This window comes from Corapipo altera, unplaced genomic scaffold, assembly GCF_003945725.1.
Source record: "Corapipo altera isolate COAL_440 unplaced genomic scaffold, ASM394572v1 45, whole genome shotgun sequence".
NCBI classification, from domain to species: Eukaryota; Metazoa; Chordata; class Aves; order Passeriformes; family Pipridae; genus Corapipo; species Corapipo altera.
In genome coordinates, this window is record NW_020884877.1 from 5559539 (window position 1) to 5581409 (window position 21871).

Genomic DNA, 21871 nt, shown 5'->3' on the forward strand with positions numbered 1-21871 from the left:
GCAAATGGCTGTTCCAAGGAACAAGGGGTGGCTGAGCACACTAGTAAAGCTGAAAACATCTGAGCTTAATAAATTGTGCTGCTTAAAAGTAGATCTATGCCATATGGCTTTAGGTGTGTCCCAGTTAAGCTGGTTCTGTCAGAAATCAATTGGCATCTATCTGCTCTGTAAAGCTGATTCAGTTTTTAAGACAATCAGCAGTTTGACTGAAACTGTTACTAATTATTTTAGTGGGACTTGAGGAAGATTTCCAACATGATGACAGGTGAGGCTGGTAATGATTTAAGTAGTCTCTCGTTCTTAGTGATTTACAAAAGCTTTCCCAAAATTGTAATGGCTGTATTTCAAGCTTTTCCTGCTTTGCTATTTGTTCCCACACACTCAAGTTCAGGCTGTACCGGGCTCTGAGCAACCTCACCTAGTTGAAGATGTCCCTGCTCATTGCAGTGGGTTTGGGCTAAAGACCTTTAAAGGTCCCTTCCAAGACAAACTATTCTATGATCTGCTTTTCCTTAAGCAGGTCAGTTCACACAGGCTGTGCACATTTAAAATACTCTTTACTGGGGAGCCCACATTCCTACAGCATCTATTTTGTCCCTTGCTTTTTCTGAAGTCTTGTCTAGTCTAATCTGTCACTGCTGCACCAATACTGGCAATTCCACAAGACTTGTTTCTTAACCATTGATCGCAGTTGTGTGAAATGATTACAGAACACAAACGTGTAAAAGTGGGCTGAAAGCAAACAGCAGGTAGCTGTGATACTTTAAGTAACAAGACTGCCTGGCGGGCAATAGCACAGTTTGTTTTCTATTCAGCAAACTACCAAGCTGAGAAATATTTTTCAGTCTTATTTTGCTGTAAGGCATAACATATATCCATTTCTGCATATACATATAACTATACACTCCTTTAATTTATGACAAAGCACTGCATCTGGCTTCTATGCTACTGTTCAACTGTCAGAAAGAATAAAAACCCCAGATCATTTGCAATGTATGTGAAATAATAAGCTGTATGTTTTGCTATATGCTATTCAGTAGGACATATGTTTGCTGAGAATAAGTAAACATCATTAACATCAGAACTTTTATTAACAAGTTCAGAAGAAGAACAAAGGTCACGTTGATTTCAGTAAAACAAAAATCAATCCCTTTCAAATACAACAACTGCTAGGAATATGAACTCTTAGAAAATTTTGAATAATTTAAAGATCTTGAAACACTGAGTTCTTCATCCTCTAGGGATTAGTATGAGCCCATTGCTCCTATATTATAGTAATTTAATGTTGCACATTAAAAAACCTTCATCACCAGTGAATGTGGCTTCTTCGAGAACATCACTGGTAATTAGTTGTAATACTGCACACTGTACATTTTGCTCCCCAAAAAACCCAGCAACTGGGCCTCATTGTTTGATTCTATATACAAGACTGAATGTCAAATTAGAGAGAAGGAGAAGACACACGTGAGCATGTCAGTGCTGTGCTCAGAACAGACAGTTCCCATCCACACATGATGTACGGTTCACATGTCAGAAGCAGAAAAAGTCCACAAAGCCATACACAGCATGAGCCAGGGCTCTGACCACGGACAGGAAAAGCTGCACATAAAACCAGTTTCCCCAGCACTGCATAATTGTCAATACAAAAGGTATCAGTTCCACCTGCCACAAACCTCGTCACACAACCGCGTAGGTGTACAACATTTTCCGAGCCATTCTGGTATTGCCACTGCTCTGGTAAATAAGTGACAAGTTAAAGGCAGTGTCTCTTCTCAAGTCTGTCTGATCAGCTTCTATTCCCTGCAAAAATAATAATTAAAAAAAGTTATCCATATACAAAGATAGTATACTTGAAATATGAGCAGCAATTACAGTGGAATCAAATTACATATTTGTGGTAAATATAGGCTTTCAGCTGTGCCCTCCCTCTTTAACAAGTTTCCACATCATGTTGTAGACCACCAAAGAGTTATAAAATTACACACTCAAAACATTAGCTGTAAGTTAGATAGCCAGCTCATAAACCAGGAAAGTACTCTCTTAATTTCTCTTTGTATGCAAAGTATTTGTTTCTCCAACCAGAATGTGAATACTGCCTGTACCTTTCCACCTGGTCACAAGACAGCTGCTTTGAACTCCCAGGGCTGACTAACAGCCACAGGTCTTACTTTACCAACTCTGCCCGTTTTCTAAATACACTTGTAATGTTTCTACCTACCCATGCCACAGCTAGGCAAAAACTTTCTCTCAGACTAGACTTGTAAACGAATAAGGACATGTCACTTAGGATCTAATACAGATCAATTAGAGCTAAATCATGGCTCAGATGCACTTAGGCATTGTTAATACCGGTTCATCTTGCTCCACCATGCTGTTCTGTAGCATGACTGATTATGCAGAACTTCCTGGTCAGCTACTTCAGGTAAAGTTGTTTAGCAATCCTTTTTGCTAACCCCCCCAGAGGGCTCCTGCCCTCTCCTCGTGGCTCCTACAACATGGCCACTTCTTCTACAACCAAAACTACAACTCCTCTCTTCCGTTTGCTTGTGGTATGTTTACATTTCTGCAGGAGCGCCAATTGGACAGAGCTTCAAAACTTCCAGGGCTTTCCACCCCTTGGGGGTTACCACTTTTCTTAGCCTCTGGGGGGAAAACAAGATCCAAACCACTACATTTAGCTTATGAGAAAATCCTTCAAAATTCAATAACCTTTGAAGTTAAAACATGCTTAAATATATTACATGGTGGCAATCAGATTTGGGCTTCCAGTGGCAAGGAATCACAACACAAATTGAAAGAAACCCAACTACACAGACTTCATGTATCTATTTTAACTATTCTTGATATTTATCTGACTTTATTCTCTGTACACAGCTTACAAAGTTACAGTACCTCTAAGGTGAGAGGAGGAAGTTCAAGTACTCTTTGGTAGTAGTGGATTGCCAGGTGCAGTAATCCCAGCTGGTGAAGACCACGGCCAAGGTTGTAGAAAGACTCTTGACACGGACCGCGCAGGTCCAAGTAGCGGTGAAGGAAGGAGAATCCCTGTACATATATTATGCACATTTGTGAATGTTCCTTTTAAGAAGATGGCAATAAAATATGCTGGGGAACGGGTGTTTAAATGTATCCATTTAAACTCTTGGTCTTTGCTTCCCCAGGAAACCATGTGCAAGTCAAAGGCAAAACGCGAGTCACATTTGACGGATGACACCACAAAACCTGTGCTCTGTCAGTCTCACTGGCACTGATAACAACGAGTAGATCTTTTTTAATAAATTAAACACACAGTTATTTAGTATAGTGACCTATGGAACTAGCTCACTAAATATCTAAGTATGTGTGTATGTGTTTATATAATATATACACAGGTAAGACTGGTTCATGACTAGAAGAGCTGATCACCTTAGAAAAGGACAGGCTACAGCAAGACCTTATTTTTCTTAAAGAAAAAAAAATCTTTGGAAGATAATCCTTCCTCTCTTTTTTTTTAATGGAGAAAAAAACTCCAAACCTTCCTTCACTCTGGATAGCATCCAGAAATGGCTTAATTCTACAACTTTTCAGAATTTCACAAAATTCTGAAGTCCACGAAAAGTATTATCGAAGTATTATTTCAGCAGTGTAAGCATATCCTTTTCCTGATCTTGTCCTCCATGCAAATGTTTACTCCAATATCAGTTACCAGGGAAATAAGTAGTATCTATAAAGTGACCAAAAATAAACATCACTGAATAAGGGCACGAAAAATCAATATATCCTAAGCAATAGGTGAGAGTTCATGTCCTCTCTCAAAGCCAGCAGATGTTTTACTGCCAACTCTCCAGCAGAATTTGAAAGGAAACTCATACCCAGCAATTTCAGTGCTGTGCTTTAGCATATTTAAAGTCAAAGCACTCTGCAAGTGTTTCTTATTTTTCTTATTTTGCTTTTAGTTTAAAATTAAAATATATCCTCATATATTTAAGGTATATGAGTAATAGAATCTCAGGAGTACATAATTTTGTTGCCAACCTTACTCTGAACACCCATTCCTCCTACACTGTGGTTCAGAGCAGCAGGACCCCACAGTTTCTCCGTGCCTATTCTGGTGCTCATGTCCCAGAAGATGTAAAACAGGGCAATGCATAAAAGGACAGTGACCAGGCACCGGTGGAACAATTACTCCCATTTACACACTGACATGCTGTGAAGTGAGAGAAGCAGTTTGTTTCTCATCTGTAGGATGTCATTGCCTACAGCTCCATGTGTAAGGACAATCCTGACTTGGAGTTGGTAAGATGCCATAAAGATAAGTGGCATTAGACCAGAGCCACCTCTCAAACACAACAGAGAGGCAAACAGCATTATTTTACATTAAAATGCAGTGCTTCCCTTGACACTGAAGGAGCCCTGGGGGAAACTTCGAAGGGACAAGTAGATGAGGTGAATCCAGAACTTCACAACCTTTTCATCCTCTCCCATGCATTTTGTTTTGTTACCACTTTGGACTGGGATGATTCTGTTGTAAATAGAGGACCTTCTTTCTAGGGACTGTGTTGGTAATCAGAGAAGTTACCTCCTTCAACATATGGAATTAGTTCAGACACAAGCAGCTAATGATCATAATTTAGGTCACCAGTGGGTCACTGTGGTTGAATTATTAATTAACTACAATAGCAACAAGAAATTATGTAAAAATACTGATTATAGTAAGCAAGAAATGAGAAGAGAGAGAGAGCAGGGAACTGTATTGCCTGTGGGTAACATAAATAGGACATCGTTCAAGTATATTATAAAATGAGAACAGAGCAGTCCATCTAAGAAAGGTAGGCTGAATACAGAAAAAAAGTGGATAAAAACATTAAAATTAGGCCAAAGTTTGTAAGTTTGAAATGTCTTAAGTTGGCCACTGTCATAACTGGTTAAGTATTAGAGTAACTGAGGACCTGTAGCTTTTGTCAAAATCAAACAGTTTTCAGGAATTTCAGAAGTCACAAGAGCTCAGGATCCTCATCATATATTGTGCTGACTCTGAGCTGAGCAGCCACAGGAATTAAAAGGCATTTCAAGTTAATGAAAATAGTTGGTGGAAAGTAGAGGAAATTACTTCCAAGATTCTGTTTGGGAATACTCAGTCTGTGGTTTGTAACTGGTTCTGGCAGATGAAAGAAAAATGTGTATAAGGAAGCTGAAAAATTGAGGGTAGCCTAAACTGAAGCTCACATGATCTTTACAAAGAGAGCTATAAGAGGCACCTAAAAGGGGAAAGGAAAACGAAGATAGGGAAAAAAACATTTTCTAAGTCTGCAAAATTTGCTTCAACAATGCAGTTTATGAGATGTGTCTACAAAGAGCATGTGGCGATTCAACTCTACAGAACTTCTTCAGAGCAAGGCAGGGTAAGAAAAATTTTGAAGAAAATCCATATTACAGCCATCAAGAAATTAGCAGTATTTTCACAAACAGCTGGCAGCTGCTAACATAGATGTGAGTCTCCCATAAAAACAGGAGATTCAGAAGGGTGCAACTATAGTTGAAAAGCATATTCATCTGTGTTCACGTTTTGCCACTTCTCTCTTTTGAAATGCCATATGAATTATGAAAAGTTATTTAAAAAGAGTATGTAGCATCCATAATTGTCTACAAGATACAAAGCAGGACACACTACATGTAAAAATAATCACACTAACTCACCTGTACTATAAGAGCATGTCTTTTCAGGACATATTTCTGAGAGGCCATGTGGATGAAGGTCAAGCCAATACAAAGACTGTACAGAGGTTCATCTGGGTTTGAACGAAAGGCTTGCACATACTGTCCTAAAAGCAAATAACTGAATCAAGATGTTTGCTGTGAAGAATATCCCTTAAGAATTTAAGGGCAAAACCGAAAATCTTTGAATTAGAAGTGTGAACTAAGGAAAGAAATGGTTTAATATACCTACATCAAAATACACAGGAAAAAACATGAAAGAAAATTGTATATTTTCAGCACTCCTTGGATTCTGAATGAAAAATGCAGATTGTGACGTAGAAACAGAAGCAGAAATCAATCAGACACGAAAGACAAACACGGCCCTTGATGGAATTTATATCCTGGAGGCCACACATCTTAGATGTCACATTTGGAGGGCTTGACTGAAAGCAGTAGGTTTACTTCAAAGGCCTGCTTAAAATGTGCAACCAGCTGTATTTGCTGTTTAAATCGGGCTGGTTCTATCCTTCTTATAATTATCATTAGCCTTCAATTATCTTTGCAAGTTAATTATATTTGCAATGTGTGCTAAACTTGAAACGTGTCAGACTAATTTTTATTAGCAAAACTCTTTAGCAATGCGCTGATTTGGGCACAAAATAATTAAAGCACCAGACTAACACTGTAAACCTGTAATTTTCCGATGAAAAAAAATAATTTGATAAATCTTTCTCCTGTTATAAACCTTTGCTCGTTATTCTTGTTGATATTAGAACATGAAAGATATTACCAAGAGCATGCTTGAAACTGCCAGATACAAAGGCATTGTGCCCGTTGAGGACACACAGCGCGTGGTTATCGGGATTTTTCAGCATCAAGCGGAGACAAAAGCGATGGTGACGGACATCCTGAGACTGCATAGTCACTTGATTGAAGATGTTCCACAGCTGAGGTTTATTGACATTTTCCATTACCATGATTCTACAGAACGAAAAGTATTCAAGAAATCCGTAAATGCTATATAGTAAATGCTGTCTCTGGAGTAAAACCTCAACAGTTTAGGGAAGATAACAAAGAGACCCTCAAAGAGCAGGTCAGTGACCAAGGCAAAGATGAAAGACAGAACCAATGGTTCTGCTCAAATCAACCAAACTACTGCATTGTGCACTCTTTGGAATCAGAGGCTACTGGAAAGCTCCTTTAGTTTCTATAGCCTTATCTGTTTTAGCAAAGGCTGAAGAGCATCAGCGTGCCTCCCTCAGCAGTACTGTCAGCAGTATGACTACAGCCTCAGCAGAGGCAACCACAAAAGAGACTGCTCTACCTTCTCAGTAGCTCACCTGATATAGTTGTAAGCTTTTCTGAAGTTCTTGTCCAGAATTGCAGCAGAAAGCCCAAAGTATTCCAGCTCCTTGCGCTTTTGTCTATCATCATAAAATGAGTAATATTCCAATGAGGAATCCACCAGTAGCTCTGCCTCCTTGTACCGGGAGAGGTCACACAGGGAATATATAGCCTTCAGGAGGAGGTTCCACCAGTCATCTTTTGTCAGAACGCTTGTGAGAACAGCAAAAATTGCTAAAAATATTGGAGCCAGAAAGTTGAGAAAAATTAGAACAAGAAAGATAAACTCTTACATCAATTGTAGCATTAACAGCCTATATAAAGTATTTACTTTTTCTCAGTTTAAGTGCAGTTTGTAAAACACCAGCAAAAAAAGCTGAAAAGTGGGAACATATAGCAAACAATACACACAGTTCAAGCAGTAAACATACTACATGAATTCAATAAAGTTACTCTGCCTAATTTACCAAACAGTGCTTAAGAATGTGCCAGTCAAAAAAATCACACGTTCTACATTTGTGTGTATTATATTTGCACTGAGGAGAATGCTGGCCCATATGATCTCTAGAGGCCCTTCTCAACCTGAATTATTCTGTAATCTTACTATTTTTGTCTGAATGGGGATTGTTCCCTTAAGATATATTATCTTCATTTTTGCTGCCTTCTTTGCCCTAGAAACAAAGCAGTGTTAACATTGGCTGCTAGGATTTAGCATGCAAAATACTAACATTTGTATCACTTTTCAGAACTGTGCCATTCACCTTGGCAATTTGCTTTTAATAAACAATCTGTGAGTTGTTACCTTTCGCATCGCAATTTGCTGTCTCTTGGTCATCATTGTCAGAAATTTTATCCCTCGACACCTTAATAAGATAGAGGTGTCTCTCTCCAGATTTGGAACTAGATATCAAACACACCTGAGCTCTGCTCATTGCTACCTAGAAACAAATTTAAGGGCAGCATTTCAGATGACATTATAACATCCTGTGACAAAGGCAGCTTTATGGCCAATCCATCTTGCTCATGCCAAAACAGTCTGAGACTTAGAAACACCACAATACAGCAAGAACATGAGAGAGAACATTCCCAAGAGTAATATTATCTCTGCACTGTCTCCTGCTCCAGTGCCAACTGGGCTATGCAAGAGAAAGATACAAACTCTTTAAATTATTTAAAAAGATTTCTCCTGCGATTGGAGCATCCCTATATATACTGAAATCAAAACTATTTGCACAGAGGTATAACAAGAACACTGCCTTTCTGTCAGCTATTCAACCATACAGTGTCATACAACAGTTATGGCACTGACCAGATGGATAAAACGGAGGTCTAAATATTTCCCTCCTTCACTCTCTATTTAAAAATAAACAAAACAACAATTAACACAAACCACCACTGTATTTACTGGCTAAACAAATTCTTATTTTGTCATTTGTCACAAGAAAAAAAAAAAGGGAAATTAAGAAGAACATTGCTTAAATAGAAGTGGTATCAACACTTCAAGAAAGCTCTATGCTGTCTACCAAAAAGGTAAGAAACAGTGTTAGCATTCAGTGTGTTGTACGTACACTGAAAATAGGGAGTTGAAATCACTGTATCAATAATTATACACACAAACAATCCTCTGTTCTGAACACTACAGGTAGGAACACCAGTATTGCAGGATCCCTACAAGATTATTATATAACAAAATTATGAAACCCTTTGTGTATAAAAAACTACTAACTTTCCTCCTGAGTTCACTTGTTGCTTGTCTTGACCCAACTAACAGCTGTCTTAATTTCTTACAGTGTAGCTGGAAAGACTGGCTTACCTTCAACAGCATTGACAGCATTGTGAGTAATGTGTCTATGTAACCATACATTTTGCCTTGGGAGTACAGCAGTGTCGAACGATGGAGGAGGAGTTTTAATTCCTAGACAATATTAAACATTATTATTCAACCTCTTGCACAGAGAGTGAGTTTATAAAACAAACAATTTTGACTGAATACAGTATTAACAGTATTGTGAAAGCTTCCAGAAAGCTGTAAGAATCTGCTGCAGCAGGTAAGCTCTCCCTGAACTCCCTTGCAGTAGTTACTCTGAAATTCTCCCATTTCAGAGAAATTTGGCATGACTCTTACCTGTGGTGGAGGTGCTGCTGGAGAGGGGATACAGAACCTCTGCTTACAATCAAGAGGCCAAACCATGCAACTCATATGGAGCAACTGCTGATCAACTTGATGCAAAGTGACTGGTGTCACAACAGGGTCTTGGTGGCCAAGAGCTTGTACATCACACAAAAGTAATCAAGTGGGACAGGACAAATATTGATAAAATGGTCAGGGAGAAAGAGCCATCAGGATGAGTCCCTGACATTGTAACAAATCCCTCACTGTGCTCTGAAGGCTCACCATGGTGAGATAAGTCTCAGTCCCTGGTCCTATGCAGTTGACATCTCTGACCACTACCACAGTTTGGCAGAGTAATACATCCTCAGCTGAGAGCACAGAACACTTTACCCACCTGCTGAGCAGCATTAGCATCCTGAGCCAGTGTATCTGGATCATACATTGGTTCCAGAGCCTCCAGAGCTTTCTCAGGTCGGCCCAGCTGCTGCTGAAGTGTTGAAAGTGAGATTCTTGCATCCAGATGCAATGGAGCAAGATCAACAACTTTGGCATAACTCTCTGCAGCACGCTCCATGTGTCCCAAAGCCTTCAAGCACTCTAGAAATACCATAAACAACACAAAACACTTAAGTGGCAGAAAAAAGAAGACTTCAAAGTTTGCAAAATAGTTAACATACTTTTCAAATACCTTTTTAGTAAAACTACCCAAAACATGTATTGTTAAGTGAAAATATTCCGAAATATGTACTGATGCGTGCACAGTTTTACTTAAAACATCATCAGATGACACAGGATGGAATGCAAAAGAGATGCTGCTTCGCTTACATGAAGTATTTTTAGCTGAGGTAAATTTCAGTGTATGTGAAGAACAAGAAAATGCTTCCTGACACAGTTGTCATAATAAACTTCAACTGTAGTTCTGCAAATACTAATTATCATTCAACCAGTGAATCTAAAATTCCTGTGATCTTAGATAAAGGTCCCTGGAAATGCTCAGCATTGTATTATCATCTCTCAGTACCACGTGCTCAGCAACCCTGCTTTTCCTCACCTGCATGCCGAAGCCAGACAACAGCCAAGTTGTATCGTTCTGAACAGACAAGAGAGCTCAAGAGAGGCAGTGCTGAGTTGTATTCTCCAACATCCAGAAATGCCTCTGCCACATCCAAATACAAGTCACCCATTTCTTCTGGATTTTGCTCCACCAGTGTGGTCAAAAGAGGCTTTTAAAAAAAAACAAACCACAAAACACTAACAGCACAAATAACCAATGAGAACATTTCTTTAAGATATGGTTATTGGAAGTTTACATTTTTATGCTGTGATTTTTATTCTATTTACATTCTGAACTACACCTCCTTTATTTAAATATTTTTTTACAGTGAAAAACGAAAGATCCGCATTTTGGAATTCCTGAAAAAGCCACGTTTTTCTATTCCAGACATCTCACATATCAGTGAAATGTTCATCAGTGAGGAGTGTTCTTTATGAAAGACGAGTCTTCAGATTTAGTACTGCTGTGAAACAAAGTGAAAAAGTGTTCAACAGCTTTGCAATGTGGTCCTGGGCCATTCACAGCAAACAGACTGTGACTTAACTGTGCTTTAGTAATACTTCCACTGGAGGCACAATTTCTAAGGACAAAGATAGTATTTCTGCTATTATGGGTCTGTCAGGTTTCTCTCTGGGAGTGGGAGAGAAGCAAAAAGAATCTCTGCAGCTCTCTCAACAACCTCTGTCATATGAGAACAGGAACAATTACTTGCTTTGGTAATTTCTTAGAACATTCCCCATCTTCTGAGTTGGTTTCTACTTACACTGAGTGGCTCCAGGATGTTCAAGTGAACCAAGCACACCATCAGCTTGACCGTGATGTCTATGGGAACACCCTCAGGTATGCAGCAGCTGACCTTCTCCACAGCTGTGACAAGACAAAGAATTTCCTTCTGAACCCGCAGGCTTTAACAAGTACTTCTCAAGCTTCACATCCCCTCCAGGTCACATTCAGTTCCACTGAAGTAAATACTCTCATAAACTCTTGCAAATGTTTGTGTAGGCCTGGCCTCCCCCCTTCTTTTATATCTTTCCCCAAAGTCGGAACGACTTCTCCCTACTGTCTGTGATACCAATAATTCCATGTGAAGTATCAAGTGCTGTTGATTTCAAGAGCGGGATTCCATGGAACGTGTTTAGAGCCTTTGCCTACTTAAGATGTACTTGCTTAATAAAGCTTTCCTTCAGCAATTTATGCACCTGTACCCGCTTCTCCTTGTTTTTTGAAGGAAATACGCTGCATTAAGGTATTTGTTCTTACTAAGTTAAGTCCTAAAGCACTTCATACAACATGTAGAGGGAACACAATCTGATGAGAATGCAAACATGAGGCAAGGTAGTTACCCATGACAATATTGGCAAATTAAAGGTCACACACTAAAACTCCATGATCTTATGTCCTTCACATGCAGCCATGACACCTCCTCAACTAGCCTGTTTAAGTTCTCTTTCACCACAATGCTTACACCAAAGAGTGATTGCTACAACCTGAGAAAACTGTGATTTCCAACATAAGGTTTCCCTGTTACCTCCTACATCCACATCCCATTACTGCAAATCACAACAAGCAGATTAGTTCATCATTCTCTGAACATCGTAACACCCAGCACAAGAATAACTATTCACCTACTGGTAAATTCTTACAAAATGAAAAATTTTCTTCTCTAAGCAAGCAAGCCCTGGAATGCTTTTGGCTTTGGTGGCTGACTGGGTTAGAAGGAAGTCCTGGATAAGAAAGACAGTACAAAAGAAACCTTTTCTGGGTGAAGCCCTATTTCTGTGCTGTTAGAAATCTCCCAATAGACTGTAAGCTGGTTCCTGAGCATATGATCAGTTCACAGATTTGTACAAAATTAAAGAAATAAATTACTTACCTGGAGCACTGGATTCAGCATCTGGATGACTTTGGCCATCAGTCACTGTCTCCTGGCCTTCCTGAGTTTCTGCACCTGGATCTTTTTTAAAAGATCAGCAGATTAACCAGTAGCATAAGATAAGGCAAAAGTTACTTGCTTGTGAATCCATAACCAACTGATAGCTTACTCTGAAAAGTGGACTGGGTTTAGTTTGGGGGTTTTTTGTTTGTTTTGGGGTTTTTTTTCTTGGTTTGTTTTTGTGGATTTTTTTTAAGGACAGCAGAACAGGAAGCAATCAAAAAAGTTAAAGAAGTTCCGAAGCAACAGAAGGTGGAGAACCAAGCTCTTGGGTAGCTTAGAAGCTTTGTCTTAAGCAATTGTTACAGACACCAGGGTAACTTGGAAACATTGTGATCTAATTCCAAGACTCGTAATAGTTTTGCTTCTTATGAATTATCTGTTAGAAGTCTCCATCAGGACAGTTGTTCATAAATCAAGTGTACTTTTACCTGGTCCATCAAAGCAAAAAGCCATATGAAGGATTCTAAACCTCCATTGGGTTTGGACCTGACTGCTAAAACAACCAAAGAGTTTAATCATAAAAAATGACTGCATGTCTGCTTATGGAGTTGGCATGCTGTGTTCATTCTACAGCCCACACATTTTCACCATAAAGCAAAGTCTTGCATAAAGCAGGTTTCTCAAAGACAACCCACTTTATTAAATTACAAGCTCATATCCCTAGTTTTCCATACACTTAAATGCTTAATAACAGAAGCAGAGTTTATGGAGAATATTAATCTCAGGTCAAAGGTTGATATTCTTGAGTATAGATGCCACTAAACTTATCTTTTTTCTTTTTATAGAAGCTATTTAGATAGCAGTAATAACTGGTCTGATGTAAACACTCAGAGGAATGTTCAGAACTTTAAGAGGCTTCCAGTTGCCTGGAGAGCAGTCCTTGTCTTTAATGAGTTGCAGGGCTAACTAGACACCAGAGTAACTTCTTACGGAAAGCTGAGGTCATGCCATGTAATTCATTAAGAGCACTGACAAATTTCAAAAGAGAAAAGCCTGTCAACGTGCATCAAAATATACCCACGAGTTGAAAAGGTATGGAAAGATGTCATATTAGGACAGCAGGGTCATACCAACCACTTGTTAGCTACTTACCCTTCTTCTCCTCACTTGGACCTTTTTCTAGTACTTTTTTTTCAAGTACGATCCCTGCAAAATCTGTAATAACCTAGAACAGATAAATAACTTGGATCATTTTAAAGATTTAAAGGACAAATGGAGTAACCAGCCTACATGGCAGCTGTTTTAGACATCACAAAAGTTATCAGAAGAAAAGCTGCATTCATTTCACATGGGGTTAGTTGACTAGAACTGAGGTTGATCTCGTTATGTCTTTGTTCACTGTTTTTGAACTACATGGATGATCCAATCAGCAGCTCCTTTAGCAAATACAACAGATACGTTCATCACAACTAGAAAAGTGTTTAACCTTTACAGATTTTCTTAATGCCTTTTGGAAGATTGAAAAAGAAAGCTAAGCTCCAGGCAAACAGCTAAGCTCTCCACAGATCTTCCCAAAGTGCTCCAAGGATTCCTCAGCTTAACACATTGCAAGGAAACCATGTGTTTTGTTTCAGTTAAAATAAATAATTACATAAAATTTACAGCTGCACACAGGTATTTTACAACAGCCCTGGTCATGCACAAAAATAAAACTCAATAAAACTAGTATAGTTCAATAGAACAACTAATTAGAAAAAATAGAAACCAAAGACAGACAATTCAAGACATCCATTGACTATGGGGTAAGTGCAGAAGGACCGCTGGTCTAAGTCTCAATGCAGTTTGGTATTTTGTTCATGAATTGAAAAATAAGTATTTAAGTCATTACTGTCACCACAAGAGTGACAGTTTATATAACCTTCAGAGGAATATACCAGATGATTGTATTGAAATAGTTATCTCTAAAGGCTCAGTTTACCAGCTCAAATACAGGTCCAGCTGTACTTGAACAAGAAGCACCATCACAGCAACAGACTCAAGAAAAACCTTCAAGAAGAAACAGGGAACAGTTCTGCAACTACAGTTCTACTGTATGAATAACTCTGGTAGCTAAATAGTATGTACATGAAATTGATTGATTGATTTTTAAAAAGGGAAGAAGTACAAAGAAGGGTCAGAGGAATTGTCTGCAGGCTCGTAGTGCTTTTCACTGACAAAGAGTAAGCTACATGAAATCTTAAGGAGGAAAAAAACACGAGGTAATTTAATATAGGAATTATAAGAACAAATAAGAATGTTCACTAGAAAAAAGTCACAACTAATAGTCTCCTCATTCTATCTTGGAATGTCAGATACTACAGTCTTTCCTCTCAAAGTCAGACCAAATCAAGTTGGAAATATGCCTCAAATGTGAGGATTAAAAACTGCTAGAACAAATTTGGAACAAATTTGGAATAGATAAGCAATCTTCTCCAATTCCTGATGCCTTAGAGTCATTGTGTTTCTGGAATGTATGTTTGGTGCTTAATGCATAAATTATCAGTCGTAACACAAGTATGCCAGATAAAGCACAACAGTCTGCCTTTGAATCATCAGACCACCCTGAGCATCAGAACACCCTAGAATTATCTTCCACTTAAGAGAATGACCTTCACTGGTATTACACACAAAACTAGCTTGAAGATCTTCTCTGGCTACTAAGATTATGGCCACTACAGAGAAGCAGAGGAAGGATCCCAAAATTTTAAACCTCGAGCAACATACAAGTCTATCAACCTCCAACTTATTAAATCAAGCCATTAGCTTAAATGCTAATTACTCCAGAACTAATAGCAAGCAATCTGTATCCAATCAGCCCTATCATTACAGAAGCATGACCATATTTAAGCACTACAGGAAGATAAACTGACTGTTCTGACTGGCAAGAGGTGCTGAACACGACACATGAATGCATTTAACTCTCCGTACCGCCAAAGCTTTGTCGTACTGCTTGGAAGAAATGTACAGTTCAGCTGCAATGTTGACATCTTCCATGGAGACAAGGCTGTGGTGTTTAGCAAAGGCCTCTTCTACTATCTCAATAGCAGAGGTCACATCATTGGCTTCATAATAACTCCTATAAAACACAGAGATGAGATACTAAGTATTTGAGTTAACTGGCAATGTGCACTTTGAACAGTAGCAAAAGGATTTTCATACCTCTTTAATTTTTGCCTATTAGGCAATATTTTCATTAGAAAGAATAAGTTAAATAAGACAGTGAGAAAGTGGCTGTTTTTCCTTTACTTACAAGTGTTGACAATTTTTACATATTTCAAATAATTACCATTTTTTTCTCCTGTATATATTATGACATTACAGGACTTTTCATCACAATTTCTCCCACCTCGAGCCAGGCATCAATAATGTACCACATTAACCTGGTTTCAGAAAAAACCTTCAATAATATTGTTATAACACACACCCTTGCATTTTTTGGTGCATTTCACAACCATGAGGATCAAAAGACCTAAACTGTTTTGAAACAGGCCAATAATAGCTTTCTACAAGTTATGCATGAGGAAGCTGAGACACAAAGCAGAATATAACTTAGTAAAAATTACTGTAAGAGAGCTATACACTTTAACCACAAGCTTTCTCTGCCTTAGGCAAGCTTCTATGACTTGCTCAGCTCTCATTATTAGAAAAAGGGAGTAGATGTATTTCTACTTGCTCCAGAAACAAATCACAAACGACATATAAACTATATTCTGTTGCAGATGGTTTGTATTTCAGACTGAATACTTCGCTTCATCCAAATTTGCTGGCAATAAGTTTCCAGGTCTCTAGTGTTTTTATACAAATTCAAATGTACTGCATTTGTATATAAGTGTATACTACTGGCATTTATCTGGTAATCAGTATTTGCATTTTATTCTCTTCCTCTAAGAGAATGCAACACTTCTAACCTTGAATCAGCTGTGGAGCTTATTAATAACAGCTTTTGAGAAACTCTGGACAACCAGGTCACGGTATTTCTTAAATCCAACTCACTTTGCCATGTCTCTAGCCAGCTGCATGAATCGTTCCCCATCAGAGGGAGACAGGAGGTTCAGAATGCGCCGGTAGCCGTCCATGGCCATCTTGTGTTCCCCCAGCTGTTCGTACAGGCTGGATCTCTCCCACAGGTAACGCACATTGGTGGGGTCGTATTTCAGAGCTACAGGAAGAAGCAGCAGCATAACAGTAGCCTAGTTTAGGAAAAGGCAACAGTGCATTTCACATTCATTTCCCTGATGTCAACGGACATGCACAGGGTTTTTGTAAAAAAAGGACATCCTATGTTACAGAATCACTAATCTTTTACCAAAGTCGGACAGAGGCACCAGAATCTTAGCATACAGAAGCAAACTAACTTAGAAAGCAGAAGAAATCAAAATGACTGCCATTAGCATCTAGCATTAATTTTAAAACTATTCAAATTGTTGCCACAATACCTTTTGTGTAGCAAAAAACAGCCTGTTTAATATTGTCCTGTTCCAGCGACATTTCTGCCAGTCTAACCCACTCCTCAGTATCACTAGGATTTAAGTGAGCTGCAATCAGTTCAAACTGTAGTGACTTCTCCATATCACCTTGGTCTTCATAGATCATGGCAAGAGTGGAAAATGGCTCATGAGCAAGAGGAGCTGTGAAAGGACAAAGAATAACTAAGATCTATTGTTTTAAAACCATCTTGGAAAAAAATAACTTGCCTTTCTGCAAACAACAGATATCAGAATTACATGAAACATCCACACTGGTCTGTTTAAATTCAGGAAACACTTGCAGACAAGTTTCAGATTCTTTCCTATAAATTATTAAATAGTCTGACTGAATCTAACAACAACCATTAACAGAATTATTCTACACTAAGTCATGCTGATGTTTATCCCTTGCATCTACAAAGACAATAAAAGCAAAGTGTAAAGCTAATAAAGGCCCAGGCCTCTGCAGAACTGGGGTGCTAGTTTCTTTTCATAAGCAAAACAATAAAGGAAATGCACCACATATTCTTAACTCCATACTGCTTATACACTGACTTTCCTTATACTGATTATTTTCATCTCCAGAGAAGCCCCACTGAATTCCCTCATGCCCACGGAGATTTCAGCCCACCCTTAAAGCCCAGCAGTTTTCCCAGTGTGACACACCTTGCCGAATGATTTCCATGCACATCAGAATGGCCTCCTCACGCTCTCCTCGAGCAAACCTGATGTTGGCCTCTCCCATCAGACCCCTCAAGGCACGAGGAAGTTTGCTGCGAGGTCTTTTCTCCTAAATGGAAAAGGGATATTACTTCTGCCGAAGTTTAAGCTGTGCTCAAATCCAGGAGACATCGGCCACACTTCTGCTTAACAAAACCTAATAGCAAGTTGTTTAAGTACTAGTGATATTAAGTGACTGACCAAAAGATTTTCAAATTTTCATAGCTGACAGAGTAACTCTGATACCAAATATAAAAGCTGGAATCCTGACACTGGAAAAACTGGTTTCATGATTTTTGAAAGTTTTCAAACAGCAACCTACAGTAATTTTTTTTAGAAAACAAAGACAGCATAACAAAAACTAGCATAAGCAGAGGTATCCTATGTGGGACTACTTGCAGACAAATTTCTTAGCAAGTAGCTAAAATCACACAAAACTGCCATTTATGCAGCACGGTCAGGAGATACAGGGAAGTTACATGAAAGTTTAAATACTTGCTTTCATCATTTTCTTGGTCTCTCGATTAAGTACCATCTCCAAAACAAAAACATCTCCAGCTGTTGGCTGCTCAGTAGTTTGTTCCTCTTCTTCTTCTTCTTCATCTTCCTCTTCCTCCTCCTCTTCATTTTCCCCAATCATGGATGCAAAGACCCGATGAACAGATTTACTGACACCATCCGATGTTTCTCCTGGTTGAGAAAGAAGCAAAAAAGGTTTATGATATAATCAAGGGTACAAGCTGCTTATCAGGACAAGTGCAGAGAAAACATTAACCCACTTGAAGCAGCTATTCTGTAAGAATGCTGCCTGCAGAAATGTAGAAAAACTATTAAGAGCCTCTGTGGTTTTAAAACTCTGCGTTATTCATTACCAATGCTCAGTATACCCCAGCCTCTAACATTTTTTGGATATTTGAAATGAAAGCACAGAGGAACACAAAGAATGAAGCAACAGTTTATTCAACATTTTTCTCAATCCATCCAAGAGAAGCATATTAATTTTCAAGCATCAAGCTGGCTGGCTGGAATTAAGCTTTTCAGCTGAAGAGGCTATAAATGAACAGATAATTCTACTACACAAAAATGCAGCAACCAATTTTTAGAAGTGATTTAAAACAAGATCTTGTGACTATTCCATCCATGACAAGAAGTACCTTTTAACATGTGTTAATGCAAAATCCAGATTATTCACATTTCTCTAGAAAAATAACAGAATTCTTAAAATAAGTAAGAAAATTATTCAATATAACCCAAATAAACATGCTTAAAGCATACAATGTTTAAAATTTTCACATTTTTTATTTACAATTTCTCATTACTAAGTTAGCCCAGGGTTATAACTGACCACAGATCTACATGTAAAACATCCAAATATGTAGGGTTCAAAAGTTTCAACTGGGGGACTGGGCACCTAAAGATCTGATGAAAGAATAATCACAATATCAAGCTGAGACTGAAAAACAAATCTATCATGTATTGCCTATACAGAGCAGGGAACTGGGGACTACACCTAAGCTTATGGTTGTTTTTTGCTTCTCCTTTTTTTTTTCTGACTTGGATATGTTCAGTTATTTTTATTCTGACTTGGATATCAAGCATCTAAAACTCAAGATTTTTCTCCCTCCTCCCTCCATCTGAAAAAAAGCCTCAATTATTAATTTAATTTCCCTTTTATTTCAGTATCCTTGGCTGCAGGAATCATCTGAAGATTGCAGCAGATTACATCTGAAGATCTGTGTATCAAAAGTGACCTTAACAATGACCTTATCTAACATTTTTTTTATCTAACATTTTTTATTCTTCTGAATATCTTAGGTCTGATTCTAATACCAACTCTTTAAATAGTGATAACTATTATCAATGTTTCCTTGATACTATCTGCTCTTGACACTTCTGTGTTCTCTGCAGTAAGAGCAGAAGTAACACTATCACACAAACCTATGAGGATATCTTTTTCTTGGATAAAGATGATGTGCATTAAAAAAACATGGGAATACAGAGGTGGAATACAGAGCAGAACAGAGCAGCTTGGAAATATTTCAGAGACATGAGCAAAAGGAAGGGGTCAATAAGGAACTCCAGATATCTGGCTCCAACCACACTTCAGTGTTCGTTTTATGTGCTTCTAGGATGAGGTCTGGCCATACTTTCAAAACTGAGGTACCACTGACACACATTTTAGCTGGGACAATTTAAGGTCTATTTTCTAAATTTAAGAAAAGAAAAAAGTCCAATAAAACAAAATTAAACAGAACTATGAGAATTTGCAGTGAAAATAGCAAGAGGAATCTAAGAACCAACACAAAGGCATCCAAATTGCACTCTGCTATCTCACAGCCTCAGCAATCCCACAAGACTATGCCCCAACCAGAGCACAGCTTCTGAAGAGAAGGTGTCTGAAACAGACTGCAGCACTCTGGATCCCAAGTTCAAATCCAGAACCTGAGGCATGGGATCAACAAGCACTGATGCAAACTGCAGTGAGAAGTGCTGCACCTACCACTTCCTGCAAGTCCTTTCACTGTGTAAGAACCCCAGAAAGTTAAGCTTATTCTGCTAAGACACTCAGAAGATATTTCAGTAAACCACACAAAGAAAGCCAGCAAGGGAATCTGTAGCTAGGAATAGCCAGCAGAAAATAAGAAGATAAATAACCATTGGCACTCCAAAGCATAACTGAGCAAAAGAAAAGAACCCCAAAGAAAGAGAAATAAATAAACTCCTCCTTACAGCTATTTTGTTTCACTTTGTTTGACAATGGAAGAAGGCAACACTCACACAGAATACTCTGGAAAAAGTCAAATCTCAGCAGAAGACTATCAAAGATATGAACACAAAAAAAAAGTCAGCACAAAACAGAAAAGACTTCCTGAGATCAGCTAAAAAGTTCAATTTATTTGTAATTTTGGAGAGAGTAAATAACTGAGACCATATGGTTAAGAAGCCAGAAGGGGAAAAGTGGAGCCAGGTTTTATAAAAAGTCAGTTACTGAAGAGCAAATGCTTTCAACGACTTTTTAAACAAGAATTATTATGTTAAGATATACCATCAGCTTCATCCTGACTTTGGGATTTCGCAGACGCTTTTTTGGATGAAGATGGAGCCTCCACATCTTCGTCATTTTCCTCAGCAGACACATTTCCACCATCCTGCACACACCAACAATATTAGTTATCAGCTTTACCATATGACCTATTCTTATTTCTCCTAATATTTACAATTATCATTTAGACCATGGGTTTTCATGCACTGCTAGTGAAACAGGTGGAATAAGTGCTGTATTTTTAAGTGAACAAAATCCAGCACTACTTGCTTTCAAGACATTTATAGTCTTATCAATGTTAGCTGAATCAGATGGTGATTGATCACATTACTTTTGACTGAAGGGATTAGTCCACTGCTTATGTGGCATTACATTGAGGTAAGATGACATGGTTGATTGTATTAAAAAAAAAAAAGTTAGAAATGTGTGACAAATCCTTCCAAAAGCCAAAACAAACACAAAATGAAATATATCGAAATTGCACCTGTTAACCCAGCAAGAATGTTACCCTAGGATAACACCAGTCCTTCCCTAGGATAACACAGGCGAGTTCTCCTGAATTTGCTCTTGAAATACAGAAATTCAGTTGCATTTCGACATAAAGATGGAGAAGTTAAAGTAAATTGCAACAGTCCCATAAATCATACAGACTTTCTCTTAATACCACCGTCTGCTTACTTTCAGACACAAAGCTGTGCCTCCCTGCTTTTACCGCTGCCAAGAAGCTAAACAATAACTACGAGGAGCCAAACTGCATCTCTGCCTTAGACTTCCCACAGAAGATGGTGAGGGAGCCGTAGCAGTGTACACTGGATCATTTTATATCCCAACCTGCTTCTGCTCAGTGCTCCGACCTGCAGCACCGATTAACCGAGGGGCCGGACAGTGCTGCCCAAGCTCTGCCAGGGCCGGCACCTCGACCCACCCCGGCAGGACCCGCAGCGCTGCGCTACCAGCACCTCAGCAATTAGTGCCTGGTACTTTGTGCACAGGAGTTCACAGCTCCGCAGCCACTATCCCCGCCTGAGCTCGGCAGCAGTTCGCGCCGGCCCCCCATACACACACAGAGCAGCGGTCCGTGCCCTGCCAGGTGCTGCCATGGACGGGGCGGCCGGGCCGTGGGGCGGCCAGGCGGGGCAGACTGACCTTCTCGCGGCTCTTGCGCTCCTCCCGGCGCTGCTCGAACTCCTCGAAGGAGATCTTCCCCTCCAGGTACTCGATCAGCTCCGGGCTGAAGCCCGACATGGCCCCGGCTCGACCCGCTCCGGGGGAACGCTGCGCAGGCGGCACCGCGTCCCGCCCGCTATGGCGCCCGCTGCAGCCCGCGCCCTCACACTGGAGTTCCGGCCGGCGCCAGTACCGGGGGAGGCTGAAGGAGCTCCCGATCCCGAGGGGATCCCGATCCTGGGGGGCTCCGGGTGCCGGGGGGGCTCCAGCTCGGGAGGCTCCGGACGGTGCCGCTGCTGCGGTCGCTGCCTCGGAGGGGCCGGGTCCTGAGGTCAGGGAGGTGAGGGCAAGTCCTCTGTCACCGACCTCAGTG

General features: G+C 39.5%; 1 protein-coding gene across 2 annotated transcripts; it reads right to left on the minus strand.

Moving 5' to 3' along the window:
• Positions 1-1072: 1072 nt before the first annotated feature.
• On the minus strand, positions 1073-21655 carry GTF3C3 (general transcription factor IIIC subunit 3). Of its 2 annotated transcripts, XM_027637380.1 has the most exons (19): positions 21478-21654; positions 20335-20437; positions 17788-17978; positions 17235-17358; positions 16539-16730; positions 16096-16261; positions 15031-15178; positions 13216-13288; positions 12061-12141; positions 10951-11054; positions 10185-10356; positions 9528-9730; positions 8834-8935; positions 7823-7958; positions 7017-7254; positions 6467-6657; positions 5677-5801; positions 2893-3045; positions 1073-1800 (listed from the first exon to the last, which is right to left on the minus strand). In XM_027637380.1, exons 1-19 carry the CDS (start codon positions 21574-21576, stop codon positions 1678-1680), a joined length of 2724 nt encoding a protein of 907 aa, XP_027493181.1. In that variant the 5' UTR covers positions 21577-21654; the 3' UTR covers positions 1073-1677. The 2 variants fall into 2 exon arrangements, 1 of the variants encoding a protein (XP_027493181.1); XR_003526652.1 differs by lacking the exons at positions 1073-1800; positions 2893-3045; positions 5677-5801; positions 7823-7958 and having other exon boundaries at positions 6473-6657; positions 21478-21655.
• Positions 21656-21871: the final 216 nt, after the last annotated feature.